General features: G+C 48.2%; 1 protein-coding gene across 1 annotated transcript in view; it reads left to right on the forward strand.

Moving 5' to 3' along the window:
• The window catches only part of ints4 (integrator complex subunit 4), a 62886-nt gene that overhangs the window by 24668 nt on the left and 15781 nt on the right, over positions 1-22437 (forward strand). Inside the window, exons 11-21 of the mRNA XM_084320011.1 lie at positions 7339-7513; positions 7936-8141; positions 8631-8773; positions 9935-10050; positions 14951-15084; positions 16110-16282; positions 16418-16511; positions 16812-16892; positions 17538-17668; positions 18904-18963; positions 21221-21380. Coding sequence (XP_084176137.1) covers positions 7339-7513; positions 7936-8141; positions 8631-8773; positions 9935-10050; positions 14951-15084; positions 16110-16282; positions 16418-16511; positions 16812-16892; positions 17538-17668; positions 18904-18963; positions 21221-21380 — 1473 coding nt within the window. The remainder of the gene's footprint in view (positions 1-7338; positions 7514-7935; positions 8142-8630; positions 8774-9934; positions 10051-14950; positions 15085-16109; positions 16283-16417; positions 16512-16811; positions 16893-17537; positions 17669-18903; positions 18964-21220; positions 21381-22437) is intronic.

Consider the following 22437-nt stretch of genomic DNA (forward strand, 5'->3'; position numbering starts at 1 on the left):
AAGAACATCCCTTTGATGTCGCCGCTGATGGCCACCTTGTCTTGGCGGAAACGTAGTAGTACGCCGAGGAGAGAGGGGCCGAGTGTCGGGCCGGGCAAGAGTTCTTTATTCAGATTCTGTAGTCCGATCTGGTAGCTGCAGTTGAATACAATGCGATCCTTGCCGTTGTGGTGGACCTTGTGGTGGGGCACGTACCAGGATTCAGTCGTCTGGTCGGCCTCTTGAATGTCAATTTTCTTTATGTGTCCCGCTGTGATCAGCTTGTCGATCTCAGCGCGGTACACAGTGGCTTGAGTGGGGTCTTTGGCTAGACGCCGCTCGGTGTTCAGTAGATATCGCTCTGTCGCTTCTCTTGAGGCGTGGAGGGTGGGCATACCCTCTCGCCTCAAGAGTGGAGTTGCGTATCTCATCACTCCGTTGACCTCGACTCTCTTTGTCTTCTGCTCGAGGAGGGCTATGGCATAAGTGTCTTCCTTTGAGCGAACAAGTTTCTTTTCATTCTTAAAGGGCATCGCGTCTAATGTCCATAGCCTCTCGACGTGCTGCAAGAGGGTGGTGTCTTCTTCGTTTATCCTCGTGTAGAGACAGCGAGTGGCTGTCGGTCGGTTGGAAGACCCGGAGAGGGGGCCTTGTAGTGTCCAACCCAGGCGGGTCTCGACCGCTGCTGGACAGCCTCTGGGCCCGATGTGGACCCGGTCCGTTGGGACGATGAGGTGTGCGTGGTCGGATCCTATGAGCAGGGTCGGGGTGGCGTCGTCGATGAGCGGTATAGGTAGTTGACGTAGGTGCACGTATTTCTCCATCAGCTTTGGGATGGGGTAGGTGTACTGTGACAGGCCTATGTCGTGGCTGGTGAAGGCGTTAGTGATGCTATACTGCTTCTCGGGCTGCCCGACCGCTGCTATCGTGAAGGAGACATTTTCACCCTTTATGGTCTTCAGGTCTCTTCTAATGGTACGGATTGTCATTGTTTCTTCGCTCCCCCGCAGACCCAGCCGGGCTGCGGCGGATGCGAGGAGGAGAGTCTTTTCTGACCCATCGTCTAGGATGGCGTAAGTGTCCATGACCTTGTCCTCGTAGCTTAAGAGCACTCGGACCACCTTCAAGAGCACTCGGGAGCTCCCGCTCTTCGCAGGGTCTATGTACATGAAGTTCACTCTCGAGCTGCTTGGGGGTACGGGTTTCTTCTTGTTGCTGTCGTGTAGGACCTCCAAGTGGGCGCCGTCGCACTTGCTGCATCTTTTCTTTAGGCGGCACTCAGCTGCCATATGGCTGCGCGCGCAGCGGAAGCAGCGGCGGTTGGCTTTGATCCACTGACTCACCTCGTCAGCGGTCAGCTTCTTGAAGGTGTCACATTGAGACAGCCAATGTTCATTTTCACAGTACTGGCATACAATCTTCCACTTCCCCTTGGTCTGGGGGGTGCTGTGGTTCTTGTGCTGCGGCACTGACTCGGCCTGGTGCATAACTGTCACTGACCGGCGGTTATCGTTGGACCTCCGAGGTCCATCTCTTGGGCTAGATCCACTCCACACGAATGTGTCCAGTCGTAGGCTACTAACTTCCCTTGCGAGGAAAGCGACCAGGTCTAGGAGGGATGGCTCTGGGCCGTTGGGATCACGGTGGTCTCTCTGCCGCCGAAAACGCTCTTGGCGGGCTGGAGGGAGCTTCTCCAGTATTCGCTCCACATTAGAATTTGCATACAGTTCATATCTCCCCTTCTCCTTTTGGGACCCCAGCATCCCCACGAGGGATTGTACCTTGATAGAGAGGTCATCCAGTGCTCTATTGTCTTTGGCTGGGGGGAGACGGTCGATATCCCGTATTTCTTGGATCACGTAATCCCATATGCGTCCATAACGCTGGTCGAGGGCCACCAGAGCCGCGGAGTATGGGGTGCTTGAGTTGGAATATGCCAGCGCTATGTTATGCGCTCTGGGCACCTTGAGATGCTTGAGGAGGATGGCATATTTGTACGACTCGTCGGGGACATCGGACATCATAGTCTCCAAACACATGCGTAATTCCGTGTACTGTGCTCTGTCCTCGCGCGTAAAGTCTGGGAACGTCGGTGTGCCAAGGTACGATGCCATAGATGGCTGGTACATTGGTGAGCGTAGGGGAAGAGGCCTCCTGGGCGAGTCTCCCCGTACGTGTGGTCGTGGGTTAGTACTTGGTGGGTACCAGAGGCCGGGTCCCCAGGTGCTGTTCCTCGGTGCTGACTGTACGTCAAACTCACCCGTGAGTTGGGTCGGGGTTTGTAGTGCAGTGACTCGGGGCTGAAGTTGGGGCTGTACTGGGCCTCCTGGTCCGAAGTACGTTTGTGCTGGTGGGCTTGATATTCCTCCTCTTCCTCTTCTAGGTCCTGGAGTCTTCTAGTTAGTCTCTCGGCGACGTAGGCCGGTTTTTCCCGTTGGCTGGGTCTCGTATGGACCGGTCGGGGAGGGGGCTCGGAGACGTAGACAGGTTCCTCCTGTTGGCCGGGTCCCGGGTAGCTTTGTCGGGTAGGGGAAGGTGCCCTAGACCCTTGTCGTGATGATCTCCGGGAGCTCCGTGCGGAGAGAGGGGGTGTCGCCCTGGCGATCAATTGTTCTATCATCTGCGCCTGCAGCCGGTCGCGCTCTGCTTCGCGCTTCGCATTGGCGGCGTCGTGCTCTGCTTCGCGCTGTGCATTGGCGGCGTCGCGCTGTGCATTGGCGCGGTCTCGTTCGATGTTCTCTTCCGTCTGAAGGCGCCTCTCCTCCAGTCTTATGCGGTCGTCCTCACTCCTTTGTTGCGCCTGGAGGCGCTCTCGCTCAGTTGCAGAGTGTTTGCGCTCACTAAGGGCTTGCGCTTGGAGTTGCGCGTGAAGGTGCTCTCGTTCCGCTGCAGAGTGTTCGCGCTCGCTTAATTGTTGCGCCCGGAGGCGCTCTCGTTCCGCTGCAGAGTGTTCGCGCTCACTAAGGGCTTGCGCTTGGAGTTGCGCGTGGAGGCGCTCTCTTTCCGTGGCAGAGTGTTCGCGCTCACTAAGCGTCTTTGCTTGAAGCCGGTCGCGCTCACCCTGGAGTCGGTCTCTTTCGGTCGAGGCTGTCAGCGTGGCGATCAAGGCTTGCGCCAGTCTCTGGTCCGCCTCGCTGGGGGATGACACTGACGGAGGTGATCGGGTGCTGACAGGGCTTGTTGGAGATCTGTTTTCCTGGCGCGCTCCGAGGTCTATCTCCTGGGCGCGGTTCTCTTCTCTTGGTTGTGTGTCGGGTTCTATCCCTGGAGCGCTTTCTTTATCCTGGAGCGCTCCGGGGTCTATCCCGGTGACGCTGTCTGGAGGTATAGTCACGTCATGTCCCACTTGGTCCCCCCGTGAGCTAAGTCAGTTTTGTTTGAACCCACTGGGGTCTCTACTGGCAGGGTCGCCAAGTCGATAGGATTGGACATGCTTAAACTATCCGATTTATCCGTATTTAACGTCTGTTTAGATAAGCTAGGGGGTAGAACGAAAGCGAAGTCCTCCAGATATGGAGGTAGCTGACGTTTGCGCTGCGGGCGTTCTAGCTTAGGGGAGCCGCTTGGAGAGTGTTCACCGCTGGCCATGTCAATATTAATATTATATTAAATATTACACTGATACCCTCCGGCTCGAAGGACCAATTGTAACTGAGGGGTTACAAAACCCTGACTGTATTAAAGATTGTGATAGATTAAACCACTGCTAGTTATGTACTTTAATTACTGGCCAGACAGTACATCAAATATAGATGGTGAACACCCACAAGAACACGGCATTGACAAAGAAATAGTATTTGAGGGTAATTTATTATTATTAGGCAACATTAGGTTACAGAATGAGAATTAGGGTCGCGCTTGTATGGCGAAGAATATACGTAAAGTCAGTCAATAGCATGAGTCACTAAGAATAGCAGGAATCCTACGATGGGTCTAAGTTGACACCACCTGTCGTATAGTAGCAACTATATAGGGCAACACTGGTACCGCCTGGAGACAATGGGTTCCCTCCGGGGGTGTAAGGCCTGGAGGGTAGAGGAATGTTCGGGTACTCCGTCTGATTCAATGAGGAATAAAGAGACTCCAGGTACAGGAGTCGGTCCTTGTAAACTCCCTTGATCAGCAGCAAAGCAATAATTGTAATCCAAATGCTCGATAGCATTGATGACAGCTAGCCAGCCTCCATCCACGAGGCCAGCCCGAGTTGTAATCCTCACGAGGTTGAATCCCAAACGATAGTGGAAATCAACAATGCTCTTCTCCGGGTACCACGTTCCAAATCAATATAATCCAACCAGTAATGGTTCTGCAATCGCCGACGCCGATTCTCCTGTGTACATGTCCAACGGTTCTCCGCCTAGGACTCCTCGGGTGTGGGCGACGTATTTAGGCCACACACCCTGGCTAAGTACACTAGCTAAAGACACGACGAACCGCTGGGTAATGCTACACCGAACGAACTGTGACCGCACGATATACAATAAATGAACGACTATTTACTTCACATTAGATTAGGTCGAACTCGACGTTACTGCATTAAACTCTGACACTTTACTATTCTATTCGCACGTGGTTCTCAATGCCCTGTTAGACGCAAGGTTGCTCACTTCACTGCACGTTGACTCGTGGTGAAGGTGGGGTAAGGTACTGAACGAGGCACGGTGTGCGCACCTTGCGCTGTATTTATACTTAAGTGAATATCTAGTCCCAAACCGCAGTCTTTGTCTGGTATCAATACGCTGACTCCGGGCATGTCCTGACATGCCTGAACTTGTCTTTGAACCTGCCGTTGGGGGCCTGCGCGCTGGCGCCTGGGGGCGCTGTCCAATAAGGAGAGCGAATATTACTCTGGTTTGAATGCAGGTAAAGGGATATTCCGTGTATATATATAAATAATATACAAAGTATATCAAACGATAAAGGTAGATTATCAGTTTAATCTGGCCCTTCACAACAGATACCGATATTCCGATATTGTTCAACTCTTAATTTCCGATACCGATATCAACCGATACCGATATATGCAGGGTTTCCCCGTCCAAAAAACGGAATAATTTCAGGTAACTAATAATTTCACTGGATATATATATAACAAATATTGTTATTGTTTTTAATTTTTTTTAAACCGATACCGATATTTTCCGATATCACATTTTACTGCCGATATCGGCCGATAATATCGGTCGGCCGATAATATCGGACATCCCTATCTGAAAGCCTTTTGTCCATTAGGGATGGGGTTGCACCAAAGAGGCTGGGATATAGGAAGAGAAGACGGGCGGGAGGCCATGTCCTGAAAACTGAAAACTCAACTCACGTCATTAACAAAACTGACCTGTGGGGCGGCTACGTGGCGTAGTGGGCAAGACGCTCGCCACGAATGCGGAGACGCTGGGATCGCCTGTTCGATCCCAGCGCTCCACATTGCTTTCAGTTTAGCTGGTCGTTCATACTAATACACATTGGCCGTATTAGGGGGAGGGAAACTGATGGGTGGGGATCGGGCGTTGTGGACAGCGACTCCTACAGGTCGGTTGGTGCGCCTGCGCAGTAGAATCAGGAAGTGTCGGGGGCAGCGTGAGCCTCCCACGCGTTACTCCTCGCCACTGAGAGATCGAGCTGCGCAGGTGAAAAGATGCGACTGCTGTTACCTCAAGTACCGGAGGGGACTTGTGCTATGTATGACTTAGTCCACATTGCAGCTGGCTTGTGGGAGGCAAGAAACAGCGTTCGTGACAGGGGAGGGTTGAATTGGATGATACGAAATTGGGATGGGAGAAAATATAGAAAATGGGAGAAAAAGTGAAAAAAAAAAAAACTGACCTGTGTGATTAGCTGCTTAAATTTCAGGAATGTAAATTTTAATATAATATAAATAAAATATGTTATCAATTTGATGTAAAACAAGCCAAATCGTTAGCCTAGTTTAGCCAAATTTTTTGTAAATCGTCAAAAAAAGGTGAAAGTCATCAGTATGCACCCAAAATGTAACAAAAACATTTTTTTTTATAAAAAATATTACAAAAACATTTAAAAGATTCACTGCATTACAGTCCCGAGTTTAAAATGTCAATATGCTTCTAAGACCCAAAACATGGCAAATCAATCAAATAAACCTCTACTTTTACTGGTATAAGCAATTCTACGTCTCACTCTATTCATTTGGTAGAGTCCCTTGTCTCTGCCTATTGAGCCAGAGCTGGGGAGGGAAGTAGCTGTAGGGAGCTCCACGTCTCAAGATTCAAGAGTTTTATTTGTCACATACATACCAAGCCATGTAGTGAAATGAAGGTGGCCATGCCCGCCTCGATTGTGCAAAAATACAAATAATAAAATAGAATAGATAATAAAATAGAATAGGCATGATAAAAAGTAATACGAATAAAATGGAAGTCTCGGTTCCTCCCCGTCTGTGGTTGTACTTCATTTTAGGGCTATACCGAATGCTTCGAAGCTTCGATCATAATGTTGACATTTGAATTCTAAATCAACATTCGAATTTTTTATTTTTAATTAAAAAAAAAAACGTATTTTTTTTTTTTTTTAAATCTTTTTTGTTGTGTCTATTCAATCTGTTTAAACCAATGGGGGTTTTCTTCACAGTTGCAGTTAAAGATTAGGCTACACTAATATTATAATATTATACTATAAGATGTCACCATCCAACCGTGCCCTTATTGGATTATTTATGTTGACGAAACTGATGAGTTATATTCATTAAAGAAAGTTGATTTAATAAAAGAAAAAGACTAATTTAATCAGATTAATCACTTTATTCAAATTGAGGATTTCGTAAAAAAAAATTATAATAATAATTTTAAGTAAAAACATTTTTTATAGACATTCGAAGCTTCATTCGAATACTTCAATCGAAGCTTCGAATGTTAAAAAATGACATTCGGTACAGCCCTACTTCATTTAACACCAACTTTCCTAGATAGGAAGAGTGGCCTAGAGGTAAAGAGGCTGGCCAGTAACCGAAAGGTCGCTGGTTCGATCCCCGCCACTGACGGGAGGGTATATTCTAGTTGTGAGCTGGTGACTGAAGGGTGGCTGGTATTACATCTACGGTGCCCACTATCCTGCCCATGTGCCTTTGAGCAAGGCACTGAGCCCAAAACTGCTCTGTGGGCGACCCTGTGCTCTAACCTCCTCTCTGTGGGGGACTGTGTGTGCCGTGTGGTGTGTACCTAGGTGGGATATTGCCTTGTGTACATTGACAATAAAGTAATCTTCTAATAATAATGATGTCACCTGCTACCTGCAACTGCAGCTAAATTGTGTGAACAGTTCTATGTGTCTCGCCAGCCTAACTTTAACCCCGCCTCCTTCTCACTCCCCGTCCCTCCTCCTCCACAGAGGAAGCGCACGGCTCACGAACGGGCCAAGGAGCTCTACGCTTCCGGAGAGTTCTCCTCGGGCAGGAAGTGGGCCGACGACGCCCCAAAAGAGAAAGTGGACACCAACTCCGTCTACCTGATCGCCTCGGGGGCCTGCGGAGCCTTCGTGCACGGCCTGGAGGACGAGATGTACGGTACGAGAGAGGCCACGTGTTCCGTGTGTTGTTCTGTGTGTTGTCCTGTGTGTTGTCCTGTGTGTTGTCCTGTGTGTTGTTCTGCGTGTTGCTCTGTGTGTTGTTCTGCGTGTTGCTCTGTGTTGTCCTGCACGTTGTCCTGTGTGTTGTTCTGCGTGTTGCTCTGCGTGTTGTTCTGCGTGTTGTCCTGTGTGTTGTCCTGTGTGTTGTTCTGCGTGTTGTTCTGCGTGTTGTTCGCTATTGTAGGCCGGCTCTCTGGATCCGACAATAATGTAAGTAAGGTAAGACAAAGGTCAGTCGTGTTGTTTATGAAAAGTGATGCTTGTTGAATCTATTCTCCTTCTCCTCCGCCTCCCTCCTCTCTCCTCCTCCTCCTCCTCCTCCTCCTCCTTCTCCTCCTCCTCCTCCTCCTCCTCATGCAGAGGTGCGTATAGCAGCAGTAGAGGCGTTGTGTTTGCTCGCCCGCTCGTCTGCCAGTTTTGCGGAGAAGTGTCTGGACTTCCTGGTGGACATGTTCAACGACGAGATCGAGGAGGTGCGTCTCCAGTCCATCCACGTCCTGAGAGAGATCTCCACTAATATCACTCTGAGAGAGGACCAGCTGGACACTGTGCTGGCTGTGCTGGAGGTACACACACACACACACGAGCGCACGCGCACGCGCGCGCACACACACACACACACACACACACACACACACACACACACACACACACACACACACACACACACACACACACACACATATACACCACAACTACTGCTGCTGCTGCTACTACTATTACTACTATATTATTCATCAACTCATCTCCTTTTCTATCATCTTCCCATTTTCCTCTCCTCCTCTCCCTCTATTCTCTCCTCTCACCATCCTCTCCTCCTCTCCCACTCTTCTCATCTCCATTCTCTTCTCTCCTCTCCTCCTTTCGCTCTCTTCTCTCATCTCACCATTCTCCTCTCCCTCTCTTCTCTTATCTCTCCATTCTCTTTTCTCATCTCCTCCTCCCTCTCTTCTCTCATGATCTCACCATTCTCCTCTCCCTCTCTTCTCACCATTCTCTATTCTCTTCTCTCCTCTCCCTCTCTTTTCTCATCTTTCTATTCTCCTCTCTTCCAGGACCACTCTCGTGACATCAGAGAGGCTCTTCATGAGTTGGTGTGTTACACTAATGTCTCCACTAAAGAGTGTATTCAGCTGGCCCTGCTGGAGCTGCTCAAAAACCTCACCAAGTACCCCACCGACCGCAACTCCGTCTGGAAGTAAGTGTGTGTGTCTGTGTCTGTGTGTCTGTGTCTGTGCAGGGGAGGGGAGGAGTTGCTCCCCCTCAGAGAGGATCTTTCCAGCTCTGTTCCCTGTGTGTTTTGTGGAGGTGTCTGAAGATCCTGGGTTCACTCTCTAAGGCTGGAGTTACACCTAGGCTGTTTTCGTTTCGTTTTTCAGGTGAGTTTCGCTTTCCAGAGCGCAACACACGTGGCAGCCGAGTTAGACATTCGTTTTGCACCTTGAACGCTTTCGTTTTGTCAGAACGAGGCTTGGTCAGACCACAACGGATCTCGTCTTGAATTCAGCACTGAGCATGCGAGGGGAGGTAGTTACTCTCCCTCGTCCCCGCTGTCGTCCACACTCAGCTGTGAGAGAATTATTGAATAGATACACAAATGTTCTAGAATGTTTGATTATGACATCATACTGAGCTGGACCTGTACTTTGTGATGTTATGTTATTTCGGGCATTCATAACGTTATTTCGCGGGACTGTACATTGTAACATTAACATCCGTTGTGGTCTGACCAAGCCTCGTTCTGACAAAACGAAAGTACTCGGGTTGCAAACGTATGTCTCACTTGGCTACCACTGCGTTGCGATCTGGAGAAACCGAAAACGAAACTAAGGTGTAACCGTAGCCTAACTGTTCCCTCTGTGTGTTTTGTGGAGGTGTCTGAAGATCCTGGGTTCACTTTCTAACTGTTCCCTGTGTGTTTTGTGGAGGTGTCTGAAGATCCTGGGTTCACTCTCTAACTGTTCCTGTGTGTTTTGTGGAGGTGTCTGAAGATCCTGGGTTCACTCTCTAACTGTTCCTGTGTGTTTTGTGGAGGTGTCTGAAGATCCTGGGTTCACTCTCTAACTGTTCCTGTGTGTTTTGTGGAGGTGTCTGAAGATCCTGGGTTCACTTTCTAACTGTTCCCTGTGTGTTTTGTGGAGGTGTCTGAAGATCCTGGGTTCACTCTCTAACTGTTCCCTGTGTGTTTTGTGGAGGTGTCTGAAGATCCTGGGTTCACTCTCTAACTGTTCCCTGTGTGTTTTGTGGAGGTGTCTGAAGATCCTGGGTTCACTCTCTAACCGTTCCCTCTGTGTGTTTTGTGGAGGTGTCTGAAGATCCTGGGTTCACTCTCTAACTGTTCCCTGTGTGTTTTGTGGAGGTGTCTGAAGTTCCTGGGTTCTCGCCACCCCACCCTGGTGCTGCCTCTGGTCCCCGAGCTTCTCAGCACTCACCCCTACTTTGACACCCCAGAGCCTGACATGGACGACCCGGCCTGTATCCTTAAAACACAGCACTGCTGCTCACGGACCCTTGGGGTCAGACTGGGGGCAGGAGCTCGAGTATCAGAGTACTGTGAGCGGTAATATCTACTATAGGTGGTTTCAACTTGACAACTTGATATAAGGGTTAGATTCAAAGATTATAATTTATTGTCATTATACAGCACAAGTACAGTACAGGGAAAATAAGGTTGGCATCCAACCAGAGTCCAAATGTAACAGTAAATTGCAACAGTAATATACAATATACAGGTGATTAAACTGGATATAAAAAATATAAATTAGTACTACTGAGTAATGGTGCTAATCAGATGTATGTACATAGTTGTAGTATAATACAGGTGTAAAGACACTATGGTAGTAGTCATACTGGCCAGCAGTGTAACTAGTAAGAGTAGGTAAGGGATATGTACAGATATAGATATAGTATCTACAGATATGTAAAAAGGATTATATGCAGGTATGTACAGACCATATATATATATATATATATATATATATATATATATATATATATATATATATATATAATCATTTATTCTTACCGTGTGTATATATATCTACGGTAAGAATAAATATATATGTGGCCAGCTGGGGGGTATTGTGGGTGTGGCTCTGGCGTCAGCGTGTATTTCAGCCTGACCGGATGGCGGCTGAAACAAACACTGCTAGTTGGGAACGGGCGATGGCAGCAGCATTCATTTCCCCACGCATGTTACCAGACGAGAGAGTGTGTGGCGAGTAAATACTCAAGTGTCCTGGGGACGACAGACTGTGAACAGCGACGAGGCGGGGCGTTGTGCTTGCGCCTGGCGATACCAAGGTTGGGGGAATAGTCGTACCGTTGCGGTCCGGGTGCGTGCTGCGTGTGGCGTTTGCTACGCCGGGTGTTTCATTCAACGTGTGGTGGTCAACAGGTGGTCACTGCTTTGGCTATGTTAGGTTAGGGGGAGCAGTAGTGTGGATTCAGTCTGTCTCTCTGTGCTAAATGTATACATGCCGATGTATACATGGTGATAGTGATACCTCTATTTTGTATAAAATTCAACTAATCCTTTCTGATATCATAGCTTAAATAAAGATAATTATATTAAACATAATTGCTTTGTCTGTCTGTTATATGTCCTAAGCCTCCTGGTTACAGTTTGGCGCAGTTGGCAGGATTTAATTTGATTTTGTGACCTAGGCTTCGGGTATTTATAACAGCACATAGAGAGACAGATTGGATCTGCATACAGGGGGAGGATTCAGGGACAGAGTGGCTAAAAGCAGTGACCACACAGCGTCCAAGAAGAGAGGCCGGGGAGTCGGGCAACAGAAGACTCTGCCGTCACAACAGTCTCCTGCCAGGCGGCAGGCCTGACAAGAGGACCATTGGGGAAGTGACGCGACACCACGGTTTAAGGTGGACTTGTGGAACATAAAAATGAGTGTGAAGGACTTGCGAAGTGAACTGGCTGCTCTGGAAGCCAGAGTGCAGTCTGGTGAAGAGGCCATCAGCCAGTTGAAAAATGAAAATGACTCTTTAGTACAGAGGTTGGATGGGAAGGAATCTCCCTTGTCTACTCAGTCCTCTGGTAATCAGGGGTTGGGGGGGGGTGGGCATGTGGGGGGTGAGAGTCTAGCTGTTGGTCCCAGGGAACGTATTGTATACCTGACACAAGAGAGAAAATGTACAGTGTTCACTGGGGGGTCAAGTGCAAATTTTTATGAATGGTTGGATGAAATTAATGCCACTTTGGTCTACCGCTCCTACACTGGAGCTGAAAAGGCAGCGTACATTTATGAGCAGCTGGGGGGGGAAGCAAGGCAGGAGATAAAGTATCACCCACAGGCTGAACGATCAAATCCAGCACGGGTGTTAGACATTCTCCGAGAGATATATGGGCAGCCCTTGTCACTCTCTAAGTTACAAAGACAGTTCTTTGATAGAAGACAGCAGGAAGGGGAGTCTGTCCGGGAATATTCACATGCATTACTGGCTGTCATGGAAGAGATCAATCACTGTAAGGTGAAGGAGGCGTGGTGCAGCGACTTGGCCTTGCGTGACCAATTTGCAGAAAATGTATCTGATATCAGTCTCCGTCGAGAGTTAAAAAAAACAACTCGGCAGCAACCAACCATGTCGTTTTTTGAGCTCCGTAGAGAAGCTTTTCAGTGGGGGGAGGAAGCGGAGTGCGGGGGAGAGCGTAGGAGGCGGGTGGTGGGTTCCTGTGAGAAGGTGGAGGCCACACCAGTAGAGGCTAGTATGGTTACCGCTGCGATGGAGGTGAAGCCTGAACCTATGCTCGCTAAAGTTTTAGATATGTTACAAAGACAACAGGTTTTAATTGATGATTTATCACAAACAGTTTCAACCACTTGGCAGGCATTAGGGTTCAGGAGAACAGATGCCCGTAAATGGCAGCCGCGATACGATGCCTCAGGGCAGCCTATTTGTTTTAAGTGTCAGAAAGCTGGCCATATCGCACGATTCTGTATGGCCCCACGGCCTAGCCCTAGTCAAGACCCTTGGTCTCCTGATTCGGCCGCAGGGAGGGAGGGGGCAGCCCAGATATCGGAGCAGCATGCAGGGAAACTGTCTCCCTCTGTGGTGAAGAGCCAAACCCCGGGTGGAGTACAGCCAGGCTCAGTAACGGTACCCGATATTGATCCACAGGTGTATGAGTGTTTATTAGGGGAGTGTGACACTGTGGAAGTTTCTATGGGGGGGGTGAAGTTTCAATGTTTAATAGATTCTGGGTCAAATGTTTCAACGGTTACTGAAGGGTTTTTCTTTAAACATCTACTGCCAAGTTGGGGTGGGAATTTGACTGACTGTGGGTGGCTGACATTGAGTGGGGTCCGGGGGTTGAATATCCCATACCTGGGTTACTTCACAATTGATGTGGAGGCGGTGGCGTTGGGCAGGACTATACCGCAGAGGGGTATATTGGTGGTGAAAGACTCAATTGGACAAGCCGAAAAAGAGCGTAAACAAGCAGTGCCAGGCTTGCTTGGGATGAATGTCATTAAGGAATGTTATCAGCTGTTATGCCCTGTGCAGGGTCCTAGCCCACCGCCGCCCCTCCTGAAGGCCCCAGGTTGGCAGACTGCTGTTGCAGCCGGTCAAAGTGAACAAACGGTCATATTGAAAAGGAACATGTTTGCTGCTGCCGTCTCCCCGTTTACGATCCCTGCAGGATCGGTGTGCTTTGTTCCAGCGGCCGGACCTGGCAGTCTATGCCTGTCTAGGGCATCGGTACTTGTAGAGCCGTTGGGGTTGGAAGAGGGGAATTTGCCTGCGGGGCTGGTGGTCTCTAGTACCTCTGTAGCAGCCAACGATGGACATCTGGCTGATCCGGTCATTAATGCGGGTTCCTCAGATGTTAGGGTGAAGCCACATCTGGTGGAGGTAGTGGCCGGGGAGGGTCCACAGGAAGTGCAGGTTATGATTAGGGAGCAGCATGGGGTGCAAGGAGAGGAGAGTGAGGATGATGGTGTAATTTGGATTGGTATTGGGTCAGAGGGGGGCTTGGGGGCGGATCCCGGGGAGGGGGGTCCGGAACGGAGCAAGCAGGGTGGTCCGGATGACTCTGGGGAGCAGTCCCATCATCGTGACGGTGGGGCACGGTCTGAACCGGTGAAACCATGGCCCCACAGAGAACGGAGGGCACCGGAGGAGAGAACCATGCTCCCGGTGCAGGTGCGTCAGTCACACCATAGCAATGCGGGTGTGCGTTCGAATCCCTTTAATCTGCCGCGTTCAGCCGTTCGACATCCAGGGGGGAAGAGTGCGGTGCTAGGGGTTGCGGCGTCGCCACTTGGCCGTTGTCGTACGGAGGAGGGGTCCTTTGGGGCCAAAGACGGACTTGGCGATCAGTGGGACCCTGATTAGTTTTCTAGGGGGGTGAGTGTGGCCAGCTGGGGGGTATTGTGGGTGTGGCTCTGGCGTCAGCGTGTATTTCAGCCTGACCGGATGGCGGCTGAAACAAACACTGCTAGTTGGGAACGGGCGATGGCAGCAGCATTCATTTCCCCACGCATGTTACCAGACGAGAGAGTGTGTGGCGAGTAAATACTCAAGTGTCCTGGGGACGACAGACTGTGAACAGCGACGAGGCGGGGCGTTGTGCTTGCGCCTGGCGATACCAAGGTTGGGGGAATAGTCGTACCGTTGCGGTCCGGGTGCGTGCTGCGTGTGGCGTTTGCTACGCCGGGTGTTTCATTCAACGTGTGGTGGTCAACAGGTGGTCACTGCTTTGGCTATGTTAGGTTAGGGGGAGCAGTAGTGTGGATTCAGTCTGTCTCTCTGTGCTAAATGTATACATGCCGATGTATACATGGTGATAGTGATACCTCTATTTTGTATAAAATTCAACTAATCCTTTCTGATATCATAGCTTAAATAAAGATAATTATATTAAACATAATTGCTTTGTCTGTCTGTTATATGTCCTAAGCCTCCTGGTTACATATATAATATATATATATACGGTATATACAGCATTATTGTACATGCTATCATGCAGAGTTGTATGGGTTAACTTATATGCAGGTGTATAAGTAGGTATATAGAAGGTGTATAGGATTAACATCCTAAATGGACTACGTTTGATTTCCTGTCAGCTATTGAGCTGTTAAACCTGGGGTCAAGCTATTCTCTAGCCACGCAATTCCACTGAAACCGTCTATAATGATTGCAGTTAATGCAGTATGACACTTTTTCCACGAGGGATGAAGCATGGCACACACGTTACGCTAGGAGTCTGACCCTGATCAGACATGTAAACACAGTGAACCAACAATGACAATTGTAATACTTTTTGGTGTATTGTTCAGCACTGCTCTCTTTCCCTACATCTCTTGCCCCCCCCCCCATCTGCTGTGTGTTGACCTTGACTGGCTGGAACCAGATATTGCGGTGTTGGTGTTGGTGTTTAATGCAGCCAAGTCGTGCCCCACCATGCCTGCCCTGTTCTCTGACCACACCTTCAGACACTACGCCTACCTCAGAGACAGCCTGTCACACCTGGTGCCTCCGCTCAGGGTGAGAACACACACACACACACACACACACACACACACACACACACACACACACACACATACACACATAGCACGTAGGCATGCACGCATACTGTACATACTCACACACAACTCTTGCTGTTGACACATGCACACATTCTGTTATGCCCGGTGTCTCACTCACTCACTCACTCACTCACTCTTTCACTCACTCACTTGTTCATTCACTCACTCGCTTTCTCACTCCCTCACATGCTCACTTGTTGACTCACTCACTCACTTGTTCACTCACTCACTCACTTGTTCACTCACCCAATCACTCACTTGTTCACTCACTCAATCACTCACTCACTCACTCACTTGTTCACTCACTCACTTGTTCACTCACTCACTCACTTGTTCACTCACCCAATCACTCACTTGTTCACTCACTCACTCACTCACTCACTCACTCACTTGTTCACTCACTCACTTGTTCACTCACTCGTTCACTCACTCACTCGCTCACTGACTCGCTCACTCACTCACTCACTGACTCGTTCACTCACTCACTCACTCACTCGCTCACTGACTCGCTCGCTCACTCACTCGCTCACTCACTCGCTCACTCGCTCACTGACTCGCTCGCTCACTCACTCACTCACTCACTCACTGACTCGTTCACTCACTCACTCGCTCACTGACTCGCTCACTCACTCACTCACTCACTCACTCACTCACTCACTCGCTCACTCACTCGCTCGCTCGCTCACTGACTCGCTCGCTCACTCACTCACTCACTCACTCACTCACTCACTCACTCACTGACTCGTTCACTCACTCACTCGCTCACTGACTCGCTTGCTCGCTCACTCACTCACTCACTCACTCACTCGCTCACTCACTCACTCACTCACTCACTCACTGACTCACTCACTGACTCGTTCACTCACTCACTCACTCACTCACTCACTCACTCACTCACTCACTCACTCACTCACTCACTCACTCACTCACTCGCTCACTCGCTCACTCACTCGCCTCTCTCCTCCTCTCCTTCCTCTCCAGTTACCAGGCAGGAAGCAGATGTTTGGTTTGGACGCTGTGGGCTCTGGTGGTGGTTCTGGTTCCAGTTCAGTGGAGTCAGCCCAGCTCTTCCTGCACCAGAGTCTGAGTCGGGTCAGCACCGTCCAGAACCTGGATGCCCCCGGAGCACAGGACCTGCTGGACTTCACCATACGGTACACACATACACACACACACACACACATTAACAAGTGATCATGGATTTTTGCAGGTACAGAGACTCTGTGAGGAGCATCGTAGAGCCATGATAAGTCATGTTAACATGGTCTCTGTCTCTCTCTCCCCGTCAGAGACCTGCAGAGGCTGGGAGAGCTGCAGACTGAGCTGGCTGGAGCTGCGGACTTCTGTGCCACCTACCTCCGCTGCCAGCTACTGCTCATGAAGGTAGGTGTGTGTGTGTGTGTGTGTGTGTGTGTGTGTGTGTGTGTGTGTGTGTGTGTGTGTGTGTGTGTGTGTGTGTGTGTGTGTGTGTGTGTGTGTGTGTGTGTGTGTGTGTGTGTGTGTGTGTGTGTGTGTGTGTGTGTGTGTGTGTGTGTGTGTGTGTGTGTGTGTGTGTGTGTGTGTGTGTGTGTGTGTGTGTGTGTGTGTGTGTGTGTGACTGGTGCTAAACTTCAGAATGGCTTTAAAAATCCCACTACTGACTAGTTTGGTGTTGATCTCTGACCTTTGCCCCCTCTGCCTCAGGCCCTACAGGAGAAGCTGTGGAACATGGCCGTCCCTCTCTGCCTCAAACAGAACGCCACGGCAGCTGCTGCAGTCAAGCAGGTGCACACACACACACACACTCTCTCTCTCTTTCACATCAACAACAAGCCTGCGGTGCTGGTTCAGGCTGGTGACTGGAGTGGCACTGCATCAGCACCAATCAGCAAGCCTTTCACATTATCCTGCCGCCCCACATCAACCAATAGGGTGGTCTGTCTCATTCTCTGTTGCCTTGGCTGACCTGCTGCCTCCCTTTACTCATGCACTCCTTTACTCCCACTGCCACCCCAGCATGCACCTGGTGGCTCTGTGTCTCTGTGCTCCAAGAAGGATAGATTGATATTGATGGTATGGTTCTTCTAGGAGTGGGGGGGGGGGGGGGGGGTTGCAATTGATCACTCCATGCTCATATTTGGCTAGTTTTAGTTATTAATAGAATAAAATCTACTCTTCTACTTGTACTATCTACACTTATTCTCAATAAAAACGTAAGAAAAGCATTTATTTTTAGCTTTCATTCAGTTCTCTGTCTCTCTCTCTCTCGTGTGTGTGTGTGTGTGTGTGTGTGTGTGTGTGTGTGTGTGTGTGTGTGTGTGTGTGTGTGTGTGTGTGTGTGTGTGTGTGTGTGTGTGTGTGTGTGTGTGTGTGTGTGTGTGTGTGTGTGTGTGTGTGTGTGTGTGTGTGTGTGTGTGTGTGTGTGTGTAGATCCTGGAGCAGACCTATAAGCTGGAGTTCCTCTACAGTGGCTTGGAGAGCAGACAGGTGGCCACGATCCACCATGTCCGACTTCAGGCCAAAGCCTTACAGCTAGTCCTCACCGCTCGCACTAGGAAAGGGTTAGTACGCACACACACACATGCAAGCACACCATATCGACTTCAGGCCAGTAGAAGGTTGGTGCACATGCATGCACGGTGCATGCACATACAAACACAACACAAATGAATTCAGGCCAAAGCACAGGCGAAGCTTGGTACACACACACACACACGCACACGCACGTGTCTCACATATAGACCTGTCAGGTACAGTGAGCTGAATTGACAACCAGATTGAAGCATACAACATAATCACAAAGCATTAGGGGTGTAACGTTTCGACCCCACAACGATTCGATTACGATTATTCAGGCAACGATTCAATGCATCATGAAATCTCTTCAATTAATTTTCGATACATTTTAGATCAGTTAATTCCCCAAACATTTTTCAATATACAAATGTGGCTGGGGGAACTGATTCACTCAGCATGAATGGACTATAGGTCAATAAAAACAATACACACAAAATAAATACATAAAAAAAAATATATATATATATAAATAAAAATAAATATTTTAAATTTCGATTATAATAGATTCTAACATATTAAAATCGATGCATCGATTCTAACACATTAGAATCGATGCATTTCGATTAATCGATGCATTGTTACACCCCTACAAAGCATACAACCATTCAGAGGGAAGCAAGTCATCATGATGGTGGAGAAAAGAGGGCTGGGTTTGAGATCAATCAGGCAGATAGCAGAGTAGCACACAGCATGCAGGAACAAGGTACCCAGGGCACGTATATCTGTATCTGTGAACAACAATAATGCTGATACAATACGCTTCCACTACCCAAAACTAATTCATTAATGAAAACTGTAATGTATAGAGCTATGTCAAACTGGAACAAACTGCCATTACATCTAACACATATTACCAGTAAGACGAGTTTCAAAAAGAAATTGAGAACAGCGATTTTACAGAAAGAAATCATTTTATGATATACTTTTTTTCTTAAATCCAAATTAGGGCATTTGTGTGGTAGTGGGGGAGAGTTGGGACCTCTGTGACCTCTATAGACAGACAAATGACTTATCTTTACTGTCATTATTATTCTTTGTTTTGGTGTTGTTGCTTGTACAATGTGCATGGAAGTATTGTTTTATTCTGATTGTACAATGATTGTATGTTTGAATGTGTTATGTTATTTTGAGAGGACCCCAGGAAGAGTAGTTGTGACTGGTAACAACTGATGGGGATCCTAAATAAACGAAAATAAACTAAACTGTCTTCTCTCTCCAGGGTGGAGCCGCTCATCAGCATCTGTGAGAGGTTCCTCCAGGAGGTTGACTCGTTTCAGAGGTAAAGGTCACATCAGGGGCTTGTTTTTCTGGGATATATTTATCACCTGCTTGGACCCCATGCTTCTGATGTTTCTTTCTAACTTGATGCTGATCGGTCCAGGATTCTTTAACACCCTCTGCTCGCATGAATGCATTTCTACCTTTTGATATTCGGGGATATATTGTTATTAGGGATACTTACTCAAGTGATCTATGTTTGTGTTGTTGCGTGTGTGAACGCCATATCCTGCTTGTGATTTTATTGAATTTGTTTATTTGGATGGGACAATGCCAAATTAATGAACACTGTGGAGTGTAAAAATTGCCGGATTTAGCACAAGGTTCATTTCCATCCGTTGTCCCCAAACATAAAAACAGCAATACACAGAAATACTAGTGGCTAGAGATATGTCACATGTGTTCACATGACTGGTTGGTCTTCAGCCATTTTTCTTTAGTTGCCCTCTAAAAGAAGCAAGGGTGGGGCTTGCCCTTATGGAAATGAGAGACTGTTCCATGTTTGACTGCCTTTTATGGACATGACGTTTTGGCCAAACGTGGTCAGTCTACATTGGACCATGCAGTCACCTCTGGTGTCTGACCTGGTGCAGAGTCCAGTGTTTCGTTTTTTGTAGATGAATTCCTGTACAGGAGGGGGAGCTAGTCCATGTAGGCATTTGTAGATGAAACAAGAGCTTTTTAAGACTTTGACATTTCCAAAGCTCTTGTTTCAAAATATTGCAATGGTGATATGCCAATGGTTTCCTGGCAAATACCTTGATGGCTCTATGATATAGCTGTTCGATGTGTTTCATGACAGTGACACCAGCAAATGACCAGTTTGTGAAGCAGCATTCACTGAAGACACGTTTTTGCAGCATCAACTGTTAAAAAAGGCTGAATTTGTCTAAAATTAACAAAATTAAAATGAATTGTGCGTTTCACTTTTTTTATATGTTTCTTAAATGATAGGTTCGAGTCCAAGATGATTCAGAGGTACTTGAAATGGGAAACCAATTCCAGTTCCCCCCCCCCCCCCCCCCCAGAAACACATTAGACCTTGTGATTCTAACTGGTCGTTTGCTGAACATCATACATACAGTTTTTTTTTGTATTTAGCAGTAGGCATGAGTTTTGCAACCAGTGTTGGACCTTGTTCATTGCATTTGAGAGGTTACATGAGATCAGGTCAGTTTTTTTTACCATGTACAAAAATGACTGCGTCGTCAGCATACATCTGTACATTGAAGTCAGGGCATATGTCCGGCAGGTCATTGATGTACAGGGAAAACAGTAATGGCCCAAGGATCGATCCCTGCGGCACACCGACTGGATTGTCAAGTTAAGGAGATTTGACACCATCAACCATGACACATTGTTTTCTGTTTGTTAGGTAAGACTTAAACCATTGAATTGTATCTGCAGAGAAATTGAAATGAGACAACTTTGCCAAAAGTACTTGATGGTTGACAGTGTCAAACGCCTTTCTAAGATCCAGGAACACAGCACCTACATATGGGTTTTTGTCCAACATATATTTAACCTTTTCAATAAAAACACAGTTTGCCGACTCAGTGGAGTGCTGAGCGCGGAAGCCAAATTGAAGTGGGTGGAGTGGGTCCAGATGTTTAATCATAAGTTTTGACACCCACTTTTCAGCAACCTTAGATATGGTGGATAGGATGCTGATTGGCCTGTAGTTGGCTACCGACGTCCTGCTACCAGATTAAAAAATTGATAGCTGGATAATAATAATGATAAACTTTATTTGCATAGCACCTTTCATAAAACAATTGCAGCCCAAAGTACTTCACAGCATTAAAATAGACATAAAATAGACATGGGCATAGAATTAGCATAAGATTGGCATGAATATAGAACGTAAATATAGAAATATAGCATAAAATGAGCATAGAATGAACTAAATAAAAGCTATGCATTAAAGTGCAGACATAAAATGATTATAAAATAGACAGAATAAAAGCAGTGCAATACAATAGCTCTCATTTACAGTGCAATAATAATATAAATAGACATAAAATTAGCACAAAATAGACAATAAAAGTGTTATTAATGTTAAACATTAAGCCTGGATGCTGAAGTATCTTATCCTGTTAACATACGGTCTATACACAATATCCTGTTCACTTTTGAAATATATGACTAGGTGAAATAGGTTATGATAGATGCATATAAACATTGAATCCTCAGACCTCAACCAGAGTATTAACAAGCTGATAAACACACTGCCTCATCTCCTCCCCCCCCTGCTCCAGGCTGTTCCTGACGGAGCTGCCCCACCTGCAGGACAGCTTTGTGGAGAAGCTGCTGGAGCTGATGCCTCGGCTGTCGTCCTGTAAACCAGTGGAGCTGGTGAAGATCCTGCACACCACGCTGAGGCAGAGCGGCTCCCTGCACCTCAAGCTGCCAGAGCAGGTAACCCTAACCCTAACCACCACCACGCTGAGGCAGAGCGGCTCCCTGCACCTCAAGCTGCCAGAGCAGGTAACCCTAACCACCACCACGCTGAGGCAGAGCGGCTCCCTGCACCTCAAGCTGCCCCAGCAGGTAACCCTAACCACCACCACGCTGAGGCAGAGCGGCTCCCTGCACATCAAGCTGCCAGAGCAGGTAACCCTAACCCCCACCACGCTGAGGCAGAGCGGCTCCCTGCACCTCAAGCTGCCCCAGCAGGTAACCCTAACCACCACCACGCTGAGGCAGAGCGGCTCCCTGCACCTCAAGCTGCCAGAGCAGGTAACCCTAACCCCCACCACGCTGAGGCAGAGCGGCTCCCTGCACCTCAAGCTGCCCCAGCAGGTAACCCTAACCACCACCACGCTGAGGCAGAGCGGCTCCCTGCACCTCAAGCTGCCAGAGCAGGTAACCCTAACCCCCACCACGCTGAGGCAGAGCGGCTCCCTGCACCTCAAGCTGCCCCAGCAGGTAACCCTAACCCCCACCACACTGAGGCAGAGCGGCTCCCTGCACCTCAAGCTGCCCCAGCAGGTAACCCTAACCCCCACCACGCTGAGGCAGAGCGGCTCCCTGCACCTCAAGCTGCCCCAGCAGGTAACCCTAACCCCCACCACGCTGAGGCAGAGCGGCTCCCTGCTAGGGATGGGTACCTTTCACATTTTAACCGATACGGTACCGGTACCTGTGAATCGATACCGGTACCCAACGGTACCTTTTTTCGGTACTTTAGTCTCAAGAAATTTTATTTACCTACCTCAGTCGTGAAAAGAAAATCCAAACTTCAAATAACTACAATTTCAACAGTTTTCGGCTTGCCATTGCTCCAACTGCTTTGTTGTTGAATCAAGTCAAATCCTAGGTAAGCATATATTGTGCGTGTGAACGTTGACATGAAAAGAAAAAAGGTAAAAAAAAAAAAAAAAAAAAGTCTCTCTGTATCTCACTTGAATCGGTAGTACCGACGTGTTTCGGTTCGGTACCTCAAAAGTACCGAATTCTGTACCCATCCCTACTC

This window comes from Notolepis coatsorum (genome assembly GCF_963971535.1).
Source record: "Notolepis coatsorum genome assembly, chromosome: 1".
Taxonomy (NCBI): domain Eukaryota; kingdom Metazoa; phylum Chordata; class Actinopteri; order Aulopiformes; family Paralepididae; genus Notolepis; species Notolepis coatsorum.